The sequence below is a fragment of the Oncorhynchus mykiss genome, chromosome 17 (genome assembly GCF_013265735.2).
Source record: "Oncorhynchus mykiss isolate Arlee chromosome 17, USDA_OmykA_1.1, whole genome shotgun sequence".
In the NCBI taxonomy this organism is placed as follows: domain Eukaryota; kingdom Metazoa; phylum Chordata; class Actinopteri; order Salmoniformes; family Salmonidae; genus Oncorhynchus; species Oncorhynchus mykiss.
Window position 1 is genome coordinate 18243838 of NC_048581.1, and position 19188 is coordinate 18263025.

General features: G+C 45.8%; 2 protein-coding genes across 11 annotated transcripts; both read left to right on the plus strand.

Moving 5' to 3' along the window:
- The first annotated feature begins 253 nt into the window (after nt 1–253).
- On the plus strand, nt 254–8357 carry LOC110485608 (amine sulfotransferase). Of its 5 annotated transcripts, none has more exons than XM_036949183.1 (6): nt 254–490; nt 4120–4334; nt 6467–6593; nt 6757–6851; nt 7235–7415; nt 7915–8357. In XM_036949183.1, exons 2-6 carry the CDS (start codon nt 4203–4205, stop codon nt 8040–8042), a joined length of 663 nt encoding a protein of 220 aa, XP_036805078.1. In that variant the 5' UTR covers nt 254–490; nt 4120–4202; the 3' UTR covers nt 8043–8357. The 5 variants fall into 5 exon arrangements, with proteins under 5 accessions (XP_036805078.1, XP_036805076.1, XP_036805074.1 ...); XM_036949181.1 differs by lacking the exon at nt 254–490 and adding an exon at nt 751–1123; XM_036949179.1 differs by lacking the exon at nt 254–490 and adding an exon at nt 758–1261.
- Nucleotides 8358–8562: 205 nt separating this feature from the next.
- On the plus strand, nt 8563–19170 carry LOC110511381 (E3 ubiquitin/ISG15 ligase TRIM25). 6 transcript variants are annotated; one of them, XM_036949190.1, is made up of 8 exons: nt 8563–10376; nt 11664–11759; nt 13746–13976; nt 14270–14441; nt 14564–14614; nt 15093–15173; nt 17144–17389; nt 17619–19170. In XM_036949190.1, the coding sequence occupies exons 1-8, from the start codon at nt 9783–9785 to the stop codon at nt 17921–17923; spliced, it is 1776 nt and encodes a 591-aa protein (XP_036805085.1). In that variant the 5' UTR covers nt 8563–9782; the 3' UTR covers nt 17924–19170. The 6 variants fall into 6 exon arrangements, with proteins under 6 accessions (XP_036805085.1, XP_036805086.1, XP_036805088.1 ...); XM_036949191.1 differs by having other exon boundaries at nt 15096–15173; XM_036949193.1 differs by having other exon boundaries at nt 14270–14432.
- The last annotated feature ends 18 nt before the right edge of the window (nt 19171–19188 follow it).

Genomic DNA, 19188 nt, shown 5'->3' on the forward strand with positions numbered 1-19188 from the left:
TCCGTTCCTGATGAGAAGTGAATTGAAAGAGGAGAGATGTGGAATGACTTGAATAATTGACCGTGCTTGGCCAACTCTGTTCGAGGTTTAGAATTCCCATGTCCACTGGAAGTTCAAAAAGTCATAGCCACAATGACATCATACATGTAGTCTATTGCTCAACCAGCAACAGCTACAAAATGACTCGCCTATTTGGGCAAACAGATTGCTATTTATTTTTTAATTCAACCCCTTCCATAAAAGGGCAGACCTGGGACGCCGCTTATGTGCACCTGCAACAGGCCGTGAGGTGTCAGAAGGCGAGTGCCGATCGCCACCGGTGTTCGCACCGGGGGACAGGGTCTGGCTCTCGACCCGAAACCTGCCGTGAAGTACGTTTTGGACCCTTCGTTGCTACTGGAGTTCCACCGTCTCCAACCGGATCGCCCTGCGCCTCGACCTCCGGTCGTCTCCGGGGTCGGTGTCGGTGCGCTGCTGCAGCGCGTTGAGGGTACTGTCACGGTTTCTATTCCCCAATTACATGTTCATCATTTAACCCTCTGTTTTCCCCATGGTTTTTGTGCGTGATTGTTTAAGGATCTGGGTGTAGCTGGTGCAGAGGAGTCAGGCGCAGGACAGCAGAGATGAGTAACACAAGAAACTTTACTCAAAATGTCCAAATACATGAAGTAATACCAAGCCCATAAACATCGGACCAAACTTACAATAAAACAATCACTCACAAAAACCATGGGGGAAAACAGAGGGTTAAAGAATGACCATGTAATTGGGGAATTGAAACCAGGTGTGTAAAACAAATACAAAACAAATGGAAAATGAAAAGTGGATCACGAAGGCTAGAAGGTGGAAGTTGTGACAACCGTAGAGTTACAACAGGACAATGCAACTGTACAAAGGTTAACTGAAGAAGCCTACTCTCATTAACCCGTAAACAAAAAAATTGACACGGTTTACGTGACTTCACTTATAAAAATCTAATCTAATTCTTAGAAAACGTCCTCGGTCACCTTCCCTCACTCTCATTTTCCTATTGACCACAATTGGTTTCAGCTGTTTTTCCCCTTATCAACCGTTTTCCGATAACGTTTTTTCTAAATGGCTCAACAAGAGTATAAGCTTCTCGGTGAGCAGTTGTTTACATATAAAGGCCAGGTGTTTCCCGTGGCTGACACGTATGAATTAACCACGGAATATATCGACAGCTTGGAACACTTTGAGATCAAGGACAGTGATGTTTTCCTTGTCACTTTCCCCAAATCAGGTAAGCAAACGATTGAAAAGTCTTACTTTCACACGGACAGTAGCTACAGAGGTATAATAAGCAGGACTGGTGCTTGAACATCTATTACAAATTTAGTAGGTTGTAATTAAAGCATGAATAAGCCAACGTTTGCAGTAAACACATTAACAGCTGACTTTCAGCATTCTCATAGGGAAGATGTATGGCACTTACGCAAATGATGATTGGCTGAAAGAACTTGACAATAAGAAGATTGTGGGAGCTGTGTTGATTGACTTCAGTGCAGCTTTTGACTTTATCAATCATAGTCGGCTGCTGAAAAACGTGTTATGGCTTTACATCCCCTGCTTTATAGTGGGTCGAGATTTACCTGTCTAACAGAACACAGAGGGTGTTCTTTAATGGAAGCCTCTCCAACATTTTCCAGGTAGAGTTGGGCATTCCCCACAAGACATGCCACCAGGGGTCTGTTCAAACAGCGAACACACAGCTCAGATAACCATGCATTCCCCACAAGACATGCCACCAGGGGTCTGTTCAAACAGCGAACACACAGCTCAGATAACCATGCATTCCCCACAAGACATGCCACCAGGGGTCTCTTCACAGTCTCCAAGTCTACAACAGACTCTGGGAAAGGCACAGTACTACATAGAGCCATGAATACATGAACTACACCTTATGGGACAACTCGGACTGTGAAGAGACACACACACAGGCACACACACACGCATATGCACACACAAGCTAACACGCACTCTACACACAAGTACATTGTGATGTTGATATATTGTGGTATTATAAATGTTGCAGTGTAGATATGTAGTGGTAGAGTTGTGGTGTAACAATGTGTTTGTTGTATTATGTAGTTTACATTTTTTTTTAAATACATTGAGATGTAAATGCCTTAATCTTGTTTGGACCCCAGGAAGAGTAGCTGCAGCCAAAACAGCAGCTAATGGGGATCCTTAATACATACAACAACAACAACACAAATATAATAATACAACTATTTGTGGTAGGCTATTTCATCTCAAGCATATTGGTTAAAGTTTGCCTTGCTTTGACAACAAACTGTACCAAAATGGACATTTACAGTATATCCCTTTCTACTCTCACTCACTCACTCACTCACACACACTGGTACAGCAAGCTTTACAAGGAGATTTGGAGAATATCAGGAAATGGGTTTGCCAAAACAAACTTGCTTTAAACACCAAGAAAACCAAAGTTATGTTGGTCTGTTCAACTAGGAAAAGGCCAAAACAGCATGGGATACAATTAAGTATGGGAGGAGTATAATTTGAAGAAATGTCAGAAACCAAACTACTGGGAGTGCAGCTAGACAACTGCTTATCATGGTCGTCTCAAATAACTAATCAATGTAAAAAAAAATATTAAAACAGCATGCATAATCAGAAGGATAGCTAAATATTTACCAGGAAAAATTCTTCAGCAAATAACACAGGCATTGGTTGAGAGTCAGGTGAACTATTGTTCGGTGGTCTGGGGAAATGCATCATCTAGTGAAGTTAGGAGGCTGCAGAATGCACAGAATAAAGCAGCAAGGATTGTTTTAAGGCGGAGATATGGTTCTTCTGTTGCAGTCATGCGCAGTGTTCTTGGTTGGTCATCAATCGACAAGATAATTGAAAAACACATGCTTATTTTATTTTATAATATAGAAAATTTAAAACGGCCAAGTTCTATTCACAATGGTATTCAGTTGGTAAGAAACAGACATTCCGTAAATACTAGGAATAGATTGTCCACCATCTATGCGTTATCCAGACAGAAAACAGAAATGGGCAAAATAACATTTCGATTTAGAGCAATAAAAAAATGGAATAAATTAACTGAGCAAACTAGAAACCTTTCAATATATAAGTTATATAAGTATTGCGTTGTGCCTAAGAACAGCCTCCCTTAGGCCTCCCGGGTGGCGCAGTGGTTAAGGGCGCTGTACTGCAGCGCCAGCTGTGCCACCAGCTGTGCCTAGGCTCTGTCGTAACCGGCCTCGACCGGGAGGTCCGTGGGGCGACGGACAATTGGCCTAGCGTCGTCCGGGTTAGGGAGGGTTTGGCCGGTTGGGATATCCTTGTCTCATCGCGCACCAGCAACTCCCGTGGCGGGCCGGGCGCACGCAGTGCGCGCTAACCAGGTCGCCAGGTGCACGGTGTTTCCTCCGACACATTGGTGCGGCTGGCTTCCGGGTTGGATGGCGCTGTGTTAAGAAGCAGTGCGGCTTGGTTGGGTTGTGTATCGGAGGACGCATGACTTTCAACCTTTGTCTCTGTAGCGATGAGACAAGATAGTAGCTACTAACAATTGGATACCACGAAATTGGGGAGAAAAAGGGCTAGAATAGTGGTTAGAGCGTTGGACTAGTAACCGGAAGGTTGCGAGATTGAATCCCCGAGCTGACAAGGTTGTTCTGCCCCCACTCACTACCATCTAACCCCACTCACTACCATCTAGCCCCACTCACTGCCATCTAACCCCACTCACTACCATCTAACCCCACTCACTACCATCTAACCCCACTCACTACCATCTAACCCCATCACTACCATCTGACCCCAATCTGTTGTTCCGCCCCTGAACAAGGCAGTTAACACACTGTTCCTAGGCTGTCATTGTAAATAAAATTAAATATGCCACATTATCTTAATATATATATACTGTACATGGCTAAAATATATAACCTATCTACAAGTTACCTGTGCTCAGGTAACAGTATGTAAGGTCAGTGTAGTACTATTGACAGAACCTGTAAGGTGGGGTTTCTCCCTCTCTCCATTTTTTGGAGGACAAACTACATTCACCTTCACTGCCACTTTTCTCTCACTCTCTTGCTCTCTCTCCCTCTCCTCTCCCAGGTACAGTATGGACCCAGCGTATCATCACCCTGTTGTTTGAGGATGATTTCCCAGAGGAGGCTAACCAGACCACCTTTGTGAGGATGCCCTGGCTGGAGATCCTGGAGAAGGGGAAGACCTACACCGAGAGACCCTCTCCACGCCTCTTCTGCTCCCATCTACACCAGGAACTTATGCCCAAGGGCCTGCAGAAGAAGAGGGCCAAAGTGGGTGGGGTTAGATGGTTATACATACAGCATTATGCCTTCAGTGAGTGGGTTTAAATGGTAGTGAGTGAGGTTAGATGGTAGTGAGTGGGGTTAGATGGTAGTGAGTGAGGTTAGATGGTAGTGAGTGGGGTTTAAATGGTAGTGAGTGGGGTTTAAATGGTAGTGAGTGGGGTTAGATGGTAGTGAGTGGGGTTAGATGGTAGTGAGTGGGGTTAGATGGTAGTGAGTGGGGTTAGATGGTAGTGAGTGGGGTTTAGATGGTAGTGAGTGGGGTTAGATGGCAGTGAGTGGGGTTAAATGGTAGTGAGTGGGGTTTAGATGGTAGTGAGTGGGGTTTAGATGGTAGTGAGTGGGGTTTAGATGGTAGTGAGTGGGGTTTAAATGGTAGTGAGTGGGTTTAGATGGTAGTGAGTGGGTTTAGATGCTAGTGAGTGGGGTTAGATGGTAGTGAGTGGGGTTTAAATGGTAGTGAGTGGGGTTAGATGGTAGTGAGTGGGGTTAGATGGTAGTGAGTGGGGTTAGATGGTAGTGAGTGGGGTTAGATGGTAGTGAGTGAGGTTAGATGGTAGTGAGTGGGGTTTAAATGGTAGTGAGTGGGGTTAGATGGTAGTGAGTGGGGTTAGATGGTAGTGAGTGGGGTTTAGATGGTAGTGAGTGGGGTTTAGATGGTAGTGAGTGGGGTTTAGATGGTAGTGAGTGGGGTTTAAATGGTAGTGAGTGGGGTTTAGATGGTAGTGAGTGGGGTTTAGATGGTAGTGAGTGGGGTTAGATGGTAGTGAGTGGGGTTAGATGGTAGTGAGTGGGGTTAGATGGTAGTGAGTGGTAGTGAGTGGGTTTAGATGGTAGTGAGTGGGGTTAGATGGTATACATATACACTGTTAACCCTATATCACCCCTGTCTCCTCCATACACACTACACACTGTTAACCCTATATCACCCCAGTCAACTCTATATCACCCCTTTCTCCTCCATACACACTGTTAACCCTATATCACCCCTTTCTCCTCCATATACACTGTTAACCCTATATCACCCCTTTCTCCTCCATACACACTGTTAACCCTATATCACCCCTTTCTCCTCCATACACACTGTTAACTCTATATCACCCCTTTCTCCTCCATATACACTGTTAACCCTATATCACCCCTTTCTCCTCCATACACACTGTTAACCCTATATCACCCCTTTCTCCTCCATACACACTGTTAACCCTATATCACCCCTTTCTCCTCCATATACACTGTTAACCCTATATCACCCCTTTCTCCTCCATACACACTGTTAACCCTATATCACCCCTTTCTCCTCCATACACACTGTTAACCCTATATCACCCCTTTCTCCTCCATATACACTGTTAACCCTATATCACCCCTTTCTCCTCCATACACACTGTTAACCCTATATCACCCCTTTCTCCTCCATACACACTGTTAACCCTATATCACCCCTTTCTCCTCCATATACACTGTTAACCCTATATCACCCCGTATCTCCATACACACTGTTAACCCTATATCACCCCTGTCAACTCTATATCACCCCTTTCTCCTCCATACACACTGTTAACCCTATATCACCCCTTTCTCCTCCATACACACTGTTAACCCTATATCACCCCTTTCTCCTCCATATACACTGTTAACCCTATATCACCCCGTATCTCCATACACACTGTTAACCCTATATCACCCCGTATCTCCATACACACTGTTAACCCTATATCACCCCTGTCAACTCTATATCACCCCTTTCTCCTCAATACACACTGTTAACCTTTTACTGCTGTGGGATAAATCAGGGTCACACAGTGTTTCTTGGTAGTCTTAAACAAATCTACTTTGAAACAAAAGTATACACCTCACACACATGGTTATGGGCTTACAAAAAGAGGACACCTGTACCATGTCAGATATAGAGTTGAAATGTATTCAATTTTGAGTTTGCATCCCAATATTACACTTAATATACATCACAGAAGACTGAAATATAACAAAACCATTTGACGTAAAAACACCGGATTTTCGTCTTGTGAAAAATATGAATAACATTCCACCCATGAGGCCACTAGAGGGCGCTTTTGGTCATTCAACTGCAGGAAAGAGCTACCATATCTCCCCTATCTCCTCCATAGGTAATCTATGTGACCAGGAACCCTAAAGACATCCTGGTGTCTTACTTCCACTTCTCTAAGTTCATGAAGAATCTGGACAGTCCAGAACACTATGACGAGATGCTGGACAAGTTCTTCTGTGGATGGAGTGAGTGCCACTGTTCACCCTCCCTCCATCACATGGCACTTCTTTGGCCAAATTGGCTTCATCAGTGTAACACAGTATTATACAAAACCGTAAGCTAATTAACAACTAACACACACTGACTAGCACTTACTGTCTGCTGTCCTATGTGAACCCATCTCTTCAGTGCTTGGTGGCTGCTGGTTCGACCATGTCAGAGGATGGTACAACAACCAGGACAAATACAACATCATGTTCCTCAGCTATGAAGAGATGATCAAGGTAACATGACATTTACACTGATTAACGCTGTATGTACCACATGAATACCTACACCACTGCACTGACCTGTTATAAGATGCAGTAGCATGATACTACTGCAACAAGTCGTGCAACAGATGTAGTATTACCTGTGTAATGATCATGATCATGCTGTTTCATCAGCTTCTTAAAATGCCACACCTGTCAGGTGGACGGATTATCTTGGCAAAAGATAAATGCTCTCTAACAGGAATGTAAACAAATGTGTGCACAAAATTTGAGAGAAATAAGCTGAAAGATTTCTGTGATTTTTTTAAAATTTCAGCTCATGAAACATGGGACCAACACTACAAATGGTTTATATTTCTGTTCATTTTATTATTTCATGTGTCCTGCTACAACAGGACCTGAGATCGGTGGTAGAGCGTCTGGCTGAGTTTGTCGGGAAGAGCCTATCTGATGCAGCTATAGACAGCATAGTGGAGAAAGTCACCTTCAATAACATGAAGAAAGATGACAAGGCCAACTATGAGTTATTGCCTGAGATCGTCAATGACAAGAAGAAGGGGAAGTTCCTACGCAAAGGTGAGGAAAAGTAGAAATGTTTAGAGGCTTTATTGTTGAAATTGATACATGAAAAACATGAGTATAGGTTTGTACTGGTATCGTGGGGGGTGGGGGCAGAAAAGAGGGGGGTGTATTTAAGGAGGTATTTAGAACTTCCAGTCAGAAAGTGAGCCCCCTAGCCCCCCTTCCAGTGTCAATGTATCTGAAATACATCAAGCATAGCTTTATCTATTTCATAGCTTTATTGGCAGGTAGCCTAGAGGTTAGTGCGTTGGGCCAGTAACCGAAAGGTTGCTAGATCGAATCCCCGAGCTGACAAGGTACAAATCTGTCGTTCTGCCCCTGAACAAGGCAGTTAACCCACTGTTCCTAGACCAGTTAACCCACTGTTCCTAGACCAGTTAACCCACTGTTCCTAGGTCGTCATTGTAAATAAGAATTTGTTCTTAACTGACTTGCCTAGTTAAATAAAAGGTTACATAAAAATAATTAATAAAACAATCTCTCTCTCTCTCAGGTACCATAGGAGACTGGAAGAACTTGTTGACGGTGGCTCAGAGTGAACGCTTTGACCAGATCTATCAGGAGAGGATGAAGGACCTGTCTCTCAACTTCGTCTGGGACATCACAGAGCTTCACGGCTGATACAGACACACAGTGGTGTTTCTAGTTTGTACGGCTCCTTGGGCTAACCATCCCTTCGGCGCCCCCTCCCCCCCAAAAAAGCATCATTCAGCACTAAATAAATAATTACAACATATAAAAATACTAAAATAAGACTCATAAATATCAAAAATAAGTAACAAAGACAAATATAAACAAATTGTACAAATCCTATAATACACAAATAGAATAACACTCTTATAAAGAAGAGAACCTGATTATTACACTATTGAACTTCAAACAAGAAACACACCAACTAAACTGCACAATCAATCAATCAAATTTATTTTATATAGCCCTTCGTACATCAGCTGATATCTCAAAGTGCTGTACAGAAACCCAGCCTAAAACCCCAAACAGCAAGCAATGCAGGTGAAGAAGAATGCAACTAATTGCATTACTAATTGCATTAGTACTGTACTAAGTTAGAGGTGCGCTATTTGATAGATTCCCCACTCCCACTCCCTCTGGAATCCAGTGGGGAGACCTGAGGTCAACCTACCCTCGCCCCCCTCCCCATCTCGTACTTTTGAGTGGGAGGCCTGCCTAGCTCACAAACTAGAATCAGGGTGCCCACTCCGACAAGGTTAATTGACCCACAGTCCCACACGGTGACATCATATCACTGATGTAATGAGAAAATGAGCGATGGAAAAGCGATCATGTCACCATTCAGAATATTATTATAGGCTGCCCATGTCACCATTCAGAATATTATTATAGGCTGCTCATGTCACCATTCAGAATATTATTATTATTTTTATTTTGTGTGGGCGCCCCATGCTGCCCCCGGCAAGATGCCGCCCTGGGCGGCTGCCCATGTCACCTGTGCCTAAATCCTCCACTGCATACACGATACTTTCTCTCTCTCACACACACCTTAAATATTATTTCCATGAACTGTTACATTTAGTTCCACAAATATCCTACTTTTTTAATAATGTGAATAAAAATGAAATATATTCATTTAATTAAGACTCATGCAAATATAATCGGTATAATATACTTCATTACATTAAAATGGAATATTGTAGTAATTTGTGTTTGTGTCTGTTATTAATAAAGACTATAGGTTATCATTCGTTTATTATGGGGAATTACTGTATTATAAGCAATAATCTGTATGCGCCTTTATTATTATTGTATATTGTCCGTTTATTATGGTGAATTAGGTAGTTGAAGTCATACGGTAAAGGGAGACGGGTTGACCTCAGGGTTTGTATTTACATGGATCCCGAAAACAATAATCTGTATGCGCCTTTATTATTATTGTATATTGTCCGTTTATTATGGTGAATTAGGTAGTTGAAGTCATACGGTAAAGGGAGACGGGTTGACCTCAGGGTTTGTATTTACATGGATCCCGAAAACAATAATCTGTATGCGCCTTTATTATTATTATATATTGTCCGTTTATTATGGTGAATTAGGTAGTTGAAGTCATACGGTAAAGGGAGACGGGTTGACCTCAGGGTTTGTATTTACATGGATCCCGAAAACGCTTTCTGATGTAGTCTACTCTCGTAATTAGCTCCCGTACGGAATGGATGACCTATCGGAAGCCTAGGCTATTCCTGTAAGACCTGAGCCGCAACCGCTCCCCGTCACATACACAAACAACCAACCGGGAATCAGGGAGTGCCTTTTTTGGTTTATTTTCTTTTACGGAGAAATAGTCTACAGAGGCTCGAGAGGGAGAACATACGAAAACTCCTTACTGATATGGCTGAGGCGAATATCTCGGTAACAGAGAGCCAGTTTAGGTGCCCTATTTGCATGGATATCTTGAAGGATCCGGTGTCCATTCCGTGCGGACACACCTACTGCATGGCATGCATGACCTGTTATTGGGACCAAACCGACCTTGGTCACTACAGTTGTCCGCAATGTCGGGAAGAGTTCATACCTCGACCGATGCTACGGCGGAACACGGTGCTACAAGAGGTAGTGGACAAACTCAAACTGAACGAACTGGCTACGGCGCCGGTGTTGTATCTAGGCGGTGTAGGGGACGTTCCGTGCGACTTCTGCCCGGTTCAGAACAAACTGAAAGCGCTCAAGTCGTGTCTGGTGTGCTTGGCGTCTTTCTGCGAGCTCCACATCTTGCCGCACCGCGACGTGGGGACGTTGCGACGGCATAAACTTGTTGCCGCGGTGGAGAGCTTGGCGGAAAGGCTGTGCGCGCAGCACCGTTTGGGCCTGGAGCATGGCGGCGGCGACGGGGGCGATGCGGTGGAGTGGAGTGGCGACTGTATGCTGTGCGAGTCTGACCAAGAGGAACTGCACAGCATCGACGAGCAAAGGGCGCGGAAACAGGTAATAATCATAATACATGGGACTTATATAGCGCTTTTCAAGGACGCCTACTCATCACTCTGGGGATTAAAAGTGATTATAAACTAAGTTGTTTCCTGAAAACACTTGTTGATCTTTCCACCTAGGTTTACAAACGGTTAGCCTGGTCCCAGACGTGTTTGTGCTCTTGCCAACTCCATTACACATTGCCAAGCCGAACATTGTTGGCATGACAATGAGAGACAAAGAGTTGGCACCCTAGTTTACATGTCTATGGTTGGCACAAAACATGTCTGTACCCTGCAGGCTAACAAACTGCCACTATCCCTAACAACTGAATAGAGGATAAATAGCCTATGCAATATGGCAGCCTATGAATATGATTGATTGTGACAGATGACATCCCTCTGCACCAGTTTGATGCAGGTTAGTTATGTCACTGGGAAACACCCCACTGTGCCCCCTCTGCCGTGGTCAGGCTATCTGGGGTATCGCTCCCATACCAGGAGAGTAGGCAGGTGCTGTAGGTGTATGTCACTAAGGGGGCTGTAGTGTTGCTACGCCACTAATGCTGCTCGACTCAGACTGGAGTGCTGCTGACCAAGATTCATTGTCCACTATATAAGTATATGTAACATACACAGAGTGTTCAAACCATTAGGAGCACCGGCTCTTTCCATGACAGACTGACCAGGTGAATCCAGGTGAAAGCTATGATCCCTTATTGATGTCATTAAAGCCACTTCAATCAGTGTAGTTGGAGGGGAGGAGACAGGTTGAAGAAGGATTTTTAAGCCTTGAGACAAGAGACATGGATTGTGTATGTGTGTCATTCAGAGGGTGAATGGGCAAGGCAAAAGATTGAAGTGCCTTTGAACAGGGTATGGTAGTAGGTGCCAGGCACACCGGTTTGAGTGTGTCAAGAACTGCAACACTGCTGGGTTTTTCCCGCTTTCCCGTGTGTGTCAAGAATGGTCCACCGAAAGGACATCCAGCCAACTTGACACAACTGTGGGAAGCATTGGAGTCAATATGGGCCAGCATCCTTGTGAAGTGCTTTCGACACCAAAAGGGAGTGCAACTCAATATTAGGAAGGTGTCGCATGTCAAGGTGAGTAGATCATTTGTTTCTCTTTCCCTCCCTGCCTGCCATCTCTCTCGTTCCCTTTCCCCTACCCCTTTTTTCCACCTCTCTCTCTGTCTCTCTCTCTCTCTCTCTGTCTCTCTCTCTCCCTCTCTCTCTCTCTCTCTCTCTCTGTCTCTCTGTCTCTCTCTGTCTCTCTGTCTCTCTGTCTCTCCGTCTCTCAGGTTCAGTTGCAGGATTCTCGGAGGTCAGTACAGGGAAGGATCAGGAGTAGAGAGAGGGAGCTGGAAGAGTTTCAACAGAGCATAGAGGCCGTCAAGGTGGGAGAGACACAGACACACACACACACAGAGTGACACAGAAACATAAAAAGAGTGAATAGTAACCAGATTAAAATTTGCCGGTGCGGGTGCGACTTTTTTCAGACAGTCGCCCCGGAACATAAAACTGCTGCTATCTGGAAGTTTAGTTTATTAATTCAACCATTTTAAAAAATAAGCACACATAAAACTAGAAAAAGCCGTACATGCACATGAGTAAAATCCTGGAGGATAACACACAATAGTGTCCTGTGGTCCTCTTGAAACCAGATGGCAAGATCCAACACAGTGCACACAAAAGGGGAGAAACGTTCTACAGATGTAGGATTTTATTTGATCAGTCTGTTGCAGGAGAACTTTCCTGCAATGTAGGACATTTAAAACGTTTAAATGTAGGACATTTAAAATGTACTTGAGGTTTAAAAAGTCTTATGAGGTTTGTTATTTCCACTCTGGAAATTCAGACTTGATTTCCTCTTACAAAACATGTATCTGTGACGTGGTGAGGTTGGACCCAGCTATAGAGAAGAGACCAGACGAGGAATCAGTGGTTAAGGATAAACACAATACTGAGAAACGGTAGCCGCAGGATCACAGTACACTTGAAAAAAACAACACTAAGTCTCAAAAAGTCACTCAGGAAACAACCACACGTGGTAAACTTTTCAAGCTTCAGCAAAGGACAACAGAAAACACACCTCTTTTAACAGGGACGTCATAATGAGTAAATAGGACGCCTGAGTGTCGTTAATGTCTCTTGGTTGGTCTCTGCCGCCCTCTGGTGACAGGTGGAACCATGACAGTATAAAAAAAAAAAATTAAATATAATTTACATAATAATTCACATTTCATGTTGCTGCAGCATTATTTTCCTGCTGTAGCAAACTGTCAGTGGGTCAAATTAAGGTCCTACATCTTTATTGTCTGGCCATGTTGTCGCTCGCTGTCAGGAGCCAGGCTACTCGCTGTCAGGAGCCAGGCTACTCGCTGTCAGGAGCCAGGCTACTCGCTGTCAGGAGCCAGGCTACTTGCTGTCAGGAGCCAGGCTACCGCTGTCAGGAGCCAGGCTACTTGCTGTCAGGAGCCAGGCTACTCGCTGTCAGGAGCCAGGCTACCGCTGTCAGGAGCCAGGCTACTTGCTGTCAGGAGCCAGGCTACTCGCTGTCAGGAGCCAGGCTACTTGCTGTCAGGAGCCAGGCTACCGCTGTCAGGAGCCAGGCTACTTGCTGTCAGGAGCCAGGCTACTCGCTGTCAGGAGCCAGGCTACCGCTGTCAGGAGCCAGGCTACCGCTGTCAGGAGCCAGGCTACTTGCTGTCAGGAGCCAGGCTACTCGCTGTCAGGAGCCAGGCTACTCGCTGTCAGGAGCCAGGCTACTCGCTGTCAGGAGCCAGGCTACTCGCTGTCAGGAGCCAGGCTACTCGCTGTCAGGAGCCAGGCTACTTGCTGTCAGGAGCCAGGCTACTTGCTGTCAGGAGCCAGGCTACCGCTGTCAGGAGCCAGGCTACTTGCTGTCAGGAGCCAGGCTACTCGCTGTCAGGAGCCAGGCTACCGCTGTCAGGAGCCAGGCTACTTGCTGTCAGGAGCCAGGCTACTCGCTGTCAGGAGCCAGGCTACTTGCTGTCAGGAGCCAGGCTACTTGCTGTCAGGAGCCAGGCTACCGCTGTCAGGAGCCAGGCTACTTGCTGTCAGGAGCCAGGCTACTCGCTGTCAGGAGCCAGGCTACCGCTGTCAGGAGCCAGGCTACCGCTGTCAGGAGCCAGGCTACTTCTGTCAGGAGCCAGGCTACCTCTCTGCCCTCTCTATTCCCCTGGCATTGACAAATAAAAGTACATTTCAGCCATATGGTTTGGAATCAAATTAAAATAACCAATGAAACCAACATTATTTAAATGTAAATGTTTACTTTCTTGGTGCTTATTACTGAAGAAAACGTTGCTCCTTTACTTTCCTTCATTTGGTGTCCCTTCTCCCCTCTCCTTACCTAGGCATCAGCTGCATTAGTCCTGGAGGACAGCAATACCCTGTTTGTGGACCTGGCCCTCCGTCTGGAGAGGACCAGGGGGGAGGTGAGGGCCAGGCTGGAAGCCCGGGAGAGAACTGTCCTGGGCAGGGCAGAGAGAGAGCTGGAGACCCTGGAGAATGAACTGGAGGAGCTGCGGAGGAGAGACAAGGAAATGGGCCAGCTACTGACGAGGGATAATGCTCAGTTCTTACAGGTGGGGGTGGGGGGACTGAAGGGAGAGAAGGAAGAGTAGGAGAAGAGAAGAAACAGTGAGGAATTGATGGGGAAAGGGAGGGATAATGGAGAGAAAGAAAGACTGGATGCAAGCTGAAAAATAAAGGAGAGAGAAATGTTAATGAGGAAGACATGGAGAGAACTACAAAGAATAATGCAGTCAAAACAGACAGAGAGAGAGAGAGAGAGAGAGAGAGAGAGAGAGAGAATAAAAATGCTCTACTCATCACCCCTCTTCTCCATCCCTCCCTCCCTCTCTCTCTCCATCCCCAGGAGGCTCCCCTGCTGTGTGTCCTCCCACCCACTGGGTGGCGCCCCCGAGCCCCTCTCATCCTCCCCGCAGAAGGCTTCAGTGCAGCCCGCAGAGCTCTGTCCCACCTCAGGGCCCGCATGGAGGAACTCTGTAGAGAGGAAGTGGACAAGATTAGCCACGCAGGTGGAGGGAGTAAAGACACACACACACACACACACACTGGTTTATTCTCAAACACACAACTGCATGCAGCTTTTCACAGCTATGCTCTCAGAGACTCCAATAATGCGACACACTTCTTTACCTCTCTGTAGTGAATGAGAGCTCCTCTGCCTGTCACATGTCTGGTGGAGAGTGTTTGAAAGGTAAGCCCAGAGAAACAGGACGCAAACACAGATGCACACAGTTACACACACACACACACACACAGCTCTCTCAGGGTCACCTCTGTGGTGTGTTTCTCATCTAAGACTCAGGCTTTAGGGTGAACATGTCTGTTCAGGGGATGTTAGTTGAATCGTTGTCAGTAACTTCTGATATGATTCATTTGGATGTAATGTAACACTGATTCCTCTTTGACTCATTCTCTACCTCCCTCCCCTCTCTCCCCCCTCTCTCCTCTCTCTCCTCTCTCCCCCCTCTCTACCTCCCTCCCCCTCCCTCCCCCTCTCTCCTCTCTACCTCCCTCCCCCTCCCCTCTCTCCCCTCTCTCTCCTCTCTCCCCCCTCTCTCCTCCCTCCCCCTCCTCCCCCTCTCTCCTCTCTCTCTTTATCTTTCTATTTCTGTCCCTCGCCCCCTTACCCCCCTCTCCCTTCTGTCTTCTTCTCTCTCTCTCTCTCTCAGTAGCAGTGCCTGCATCGTTTCCTCTCTCCCCCCTCTCTCTCCAGCCTTCGGACCAGAGGATGAGAGTATCCTTCCTGAGGTGTAAGTACTGACACACACTCACACACACACAATAGCCTTCCTGAGGTGTAAGTACTACCCACGATACACCTTGTCACCGTGGCGAGGCTGCCCTGGTCACGTGGTATCCCGAGATGACCTTGTTTTCACACCCTGCCCTGTCCTATGACAACCATGCCATCCCTTCACCACACACACACACACACACACACACACACACACACTGACACTCATACAAACACACACACAAACACACTGACACTCATACAAACACACACACACACACACACTGACACTCATACAAACACACACACACACACACACACACAAACACACACTGACACTCATACAAACACACACACACAAACAAACACACACTGACACTCATACAAACACACACACACACACCCACAAACACACACACACTGACACTCATACAAACACACACACACACACACACTGACACTCATACAAACACACACACACACACACACACTGACACTCATACAAACACACACACACACACTGACACTCATACAAACACACACACACACTGACACTCATACAAACACACACACACACACTGACACTCATACAAACACACACACACACACACTGACACTCATACAAACACACACACACACAAACACACACACACACACACTGACACTCATACAAACACACACACACACACACACTGACACTCATACAAACACACACACACTGACACTCATACAAACACACACACACACACTGACACTCATACAAACACACACACACACAAACACACACACACTGCCATGCATACAAACACACACACTGACACTCATACAAACACACACACACACACACACACACACACACACACACACTGCCATGCATACAAACACACACACTGACACGCACACAAACACACACAAACACAGGTGTTGACATACTGTTGGCACAAACCCAGAGCTACTCAGAAAGGGGATCTCTCTCTCTTTCTCCCATGCCCTCCTTCCCTCCTCCTCCTGTCCCCCTCCTCACCTTCACAGTTAATGAGGGCGAAAAGGTAACCTGAGAACGCACTTGTGTCCCAAATGGCACTCTATTCCCTATATAGTGCACTACTTTAGACTAGGGCCCTGGTCAAAAGCATTGCACTACATAGGGAATAGGGTGCCATTTGGGAAGTACTCCATGTCTGTCTGGTGCTTTCTTTACCTTCATGAATCATAGGTGGATATGATATTTCTGACATTTAGTAGTCTGTTGTTCACGGTGAACAACAGGTACATGATGAGACAAGCCCATGGACAGGAGGAGATCATGGAGACGGGTGTTAGGTTTAATAATTCACACTGTCTGGGTTAGAGGAAATGCCGCTACGCACTTTATGTAAACTAGGCAAACGCAGCGACGGAGCGTCGTTTTCTACGTACTTTTTTGCTCCTCAAATTTTCGAACGGACCGTATATGGCTCTCCGTCGCTCTGTTTACATAGGGTGTGTAGGACCCTTAAGACTGTGGCAGGCATGTACGGTATCTGTCTGGGCTAGACGTCAATCAGAACACTGGCCCTCTGTCCAGGCAACCACGCTGTTGCGTAATAGTGCGTTGTTAATTTCTTGTATTTAATTCTAATAGTTCTATTAGATTAAGACTGTCCTATTTGCAGACAGACATTCATATGGTCACTGTTCATTTTACTGCGCCGAAAACTGCTGTGTATTTAGTTCAATAATCTCTGTTAGAAATGGTACCCGGTGGTCATGATAATGCTACTGAAAGTTTATGACACTTCTAAGCTAACAGGTAAATAATTGTCATGGATTGTTCAATCAATCACTCTGGACTCAGGCATCTTATTGATTGATTGGTTGGTTGATTGATCTCCTCAATCTCCTGTCCCTGGACCCAGACACTGCCCACCCCCACCTTGGTCCTTCCTGAGGGTCCCGATGGATCTCTCACTCGTTTATCCTTAACCCCCTCCTCTCTCTCTTCAGGCTCCTGTCGTCTGTCCCTGGATCCAGACACGGCCCACCCCACCCTGTTCCTCTTGGAGGGTCCCCAGGGGGCTCACTGTGGAGAGGAGCCCCAGTCCTACCCCCTCCACCCCTTGCGCTTCGACTCCGTGGCCCAGGTCCTCTGTAGGGAGGGCCAGTTTGGAGGGGCCAGCTACTGGGAGGTGGAGTGGAGGGGAGGAGGGTGGGTGGACATTGGGGTGACATACAAAGGGATCGGACGAAAAGGTAGCTGCTTCTAGGGATTGTTTTTCCTGTCAGTTATGTTGAGCAATTTGCAAATGTCAACATTTCACACATAAAGTGTTTGTAATAATGACTTTCTAATCAAGGCTTTGTCTGAAACGGTATCCCATTTGGCTCCGGACAAAACGTGTGCACTATATAGAGACAGCCAAAGGTTTTCTTATCAAGATTCCCTGGTGAAGGTTTGTATTCATGTTTTTCTCATCTAAAGGAGGTGGAAAACCCTGTCTGCTGGGACGCAACGAGAACTCATGGCGTCTGAGATGCACGCACGCCGGTTACGCCGCGTGGCACGATAACCGGAAGACGACCGTAGCTGCGCCCCTGTGCCCGCGGATCGGCGTGTTTCTGGAACACCAGAAGGGAGCGTTGTCGTTCTATAGTGTGGCGTCGGACGGCGTTTCCCTGCTCCACGCGTTCAGGTGTCCGTTCTCTCAGCCGCTGTACCCAGCGTTTCGGTTAGACCTGGACTCCACACTGTTGATATGTCCACATGAAACACACAACGGGAACTAACCTCTTCCCATCTGTTTCTGGATCTCTTATTTTGACCCAATGGGAACTCTTCCTGCGTACTGCCGAGCAAATACCATTGATTACATGTAAACACAAATTTGTTTTTCTGCCCCAGAAAACATGAACCCTGCTCTTTACTGCTCCCTGACCTCTCTCTTTCTGAACACCTTCTCTTCGCCCAATGGGAACCCATCCTAGACCCCAAACCTAACTCTGCTGCCCTCTCTTGTTATGGCCAGAACTCTGCTTTAGCGTTGCCAGGTACCTCTACTCCTCCACTGTGTTTTTTTAAATGGACCTCCTAAAAGCTACAACCAACAACTGATTGTTTACTCATTGCTGTTGCTCTACATTTCAGTCATTTAGCACACACTCTTATCCAGGGCAACGTACAGGAGCAATTATGGTTAAATGCCTTACTCAAGGGCACAGCGACAGATTTTTTCACTTAGTCAGCTCTGGGATTCAAACCGGGCAACCTTTCAGTTACTAGCCCAACACTCTTAACCGCTAGGCTACGTGCCTCCCTGAAATATCAACTCAAGGTGTCAACTCAGCATAGGTCCACGGTAAGGGATTAATAATTTACATTGACATCAATCAATCATTTTTTAAGTATCAATGCCAAAAAAAACTAATCTGCGCTCAACTCCGTGGAGGCGTTGTGTTACTTGGATAGCCTTACCTCGGCCTATCACAAGTCACCAAACTAGTGATGCTGAAAAGACAAAGTTGTTGTGTAAGGAGAGTCTGAACTGAGCAGCATATTGTATGCATGGCCTCTCCATTCAAATATCATTCACAATGTGGCCCTCTTGTAAACAGAGACTTCACTTCAGCAGCCATGAAGCCATCTTGATCAATCATCCAATTCTATTGATCACTGTGACTGTTACTTAACAATAACATCATGTGAAAAATTGCAATGTAGCCAAATGTGGAATGTAGCTATTTCAAAATACTATTAGTTGGAAAGGCTTTGAATGCCATTATATCATCATGAAGGGACATTGAAGGAAATATGTATTTGCTATAAAGTGCATTATTTCATGAGTTATAGTCAGACTAATAGTGGGATAGGCTATGCTGGGTAGCCTATGGTTTCTATGGCCCCATCTCTCTCTACCTCCCCATTCCTTCAATAATGTATTTCTCTGTGACTATTACAATGAATGTGTAGCTTTAGTCATGTGGGCTGTGTAACTGTTACTATCTTCAATAAACCAATTCTACATTTTCAATCTCAATTTTACTCTCAACGTTCC

What these genes read in the sequence shown, in the direction of transcription:
- LOC110485608 (XM_036949179.1), top strand. Translation starts at nt 1,096, where the DNA reads ATGGCTCAACAAGAGTATAAGCTTCTCGGTGAGCAGTTGTTTACATAT. An exon ending in GCTATGAAGAGATGATCAAG is followed by an intron (nt 6,852 to 7,234) that starts GTAACATGACAT and finishes CTGCTACAACAG; the next exon opens with GACCTGAGATCGGTGGTAGA. An exon ending in GGGGAAGTTCCTACGCAAAG is followed by an intron (nt 7,416 to 7,914) that starts GTGAGGAAAAGT and finishes TCTCTCTCTCAG; the next exon opens with GTACCATAGGAGACTGGAAG.
- LOC110511381 (XM_036949190.1), top strand. Translation starts at nt 9,783, where the DNA reads ATGGCTGAGGCGAATATCTCGGTAACAGAGAGCCAGTTTAGGTGCCCT. An exon ending in AGAGCATAGAGGCCGTCAAG is followed by an intron (nt 11,760 to 13,745) that starts GTGGGAGAGACA and finishes CTCCTTACCTAG; the next exon opens with GCATCAGCTGCATTAGTCCT. An exon ending in TGGTGGAGAGTGTTTGAAAG is followed by an intron (nt 14,615 to 15,092) that starts GTAAGCCCAGAG and finishes TCTCTCTCTCAG; the next exon opens with TAGCAGTGCCTGCATCGTTT.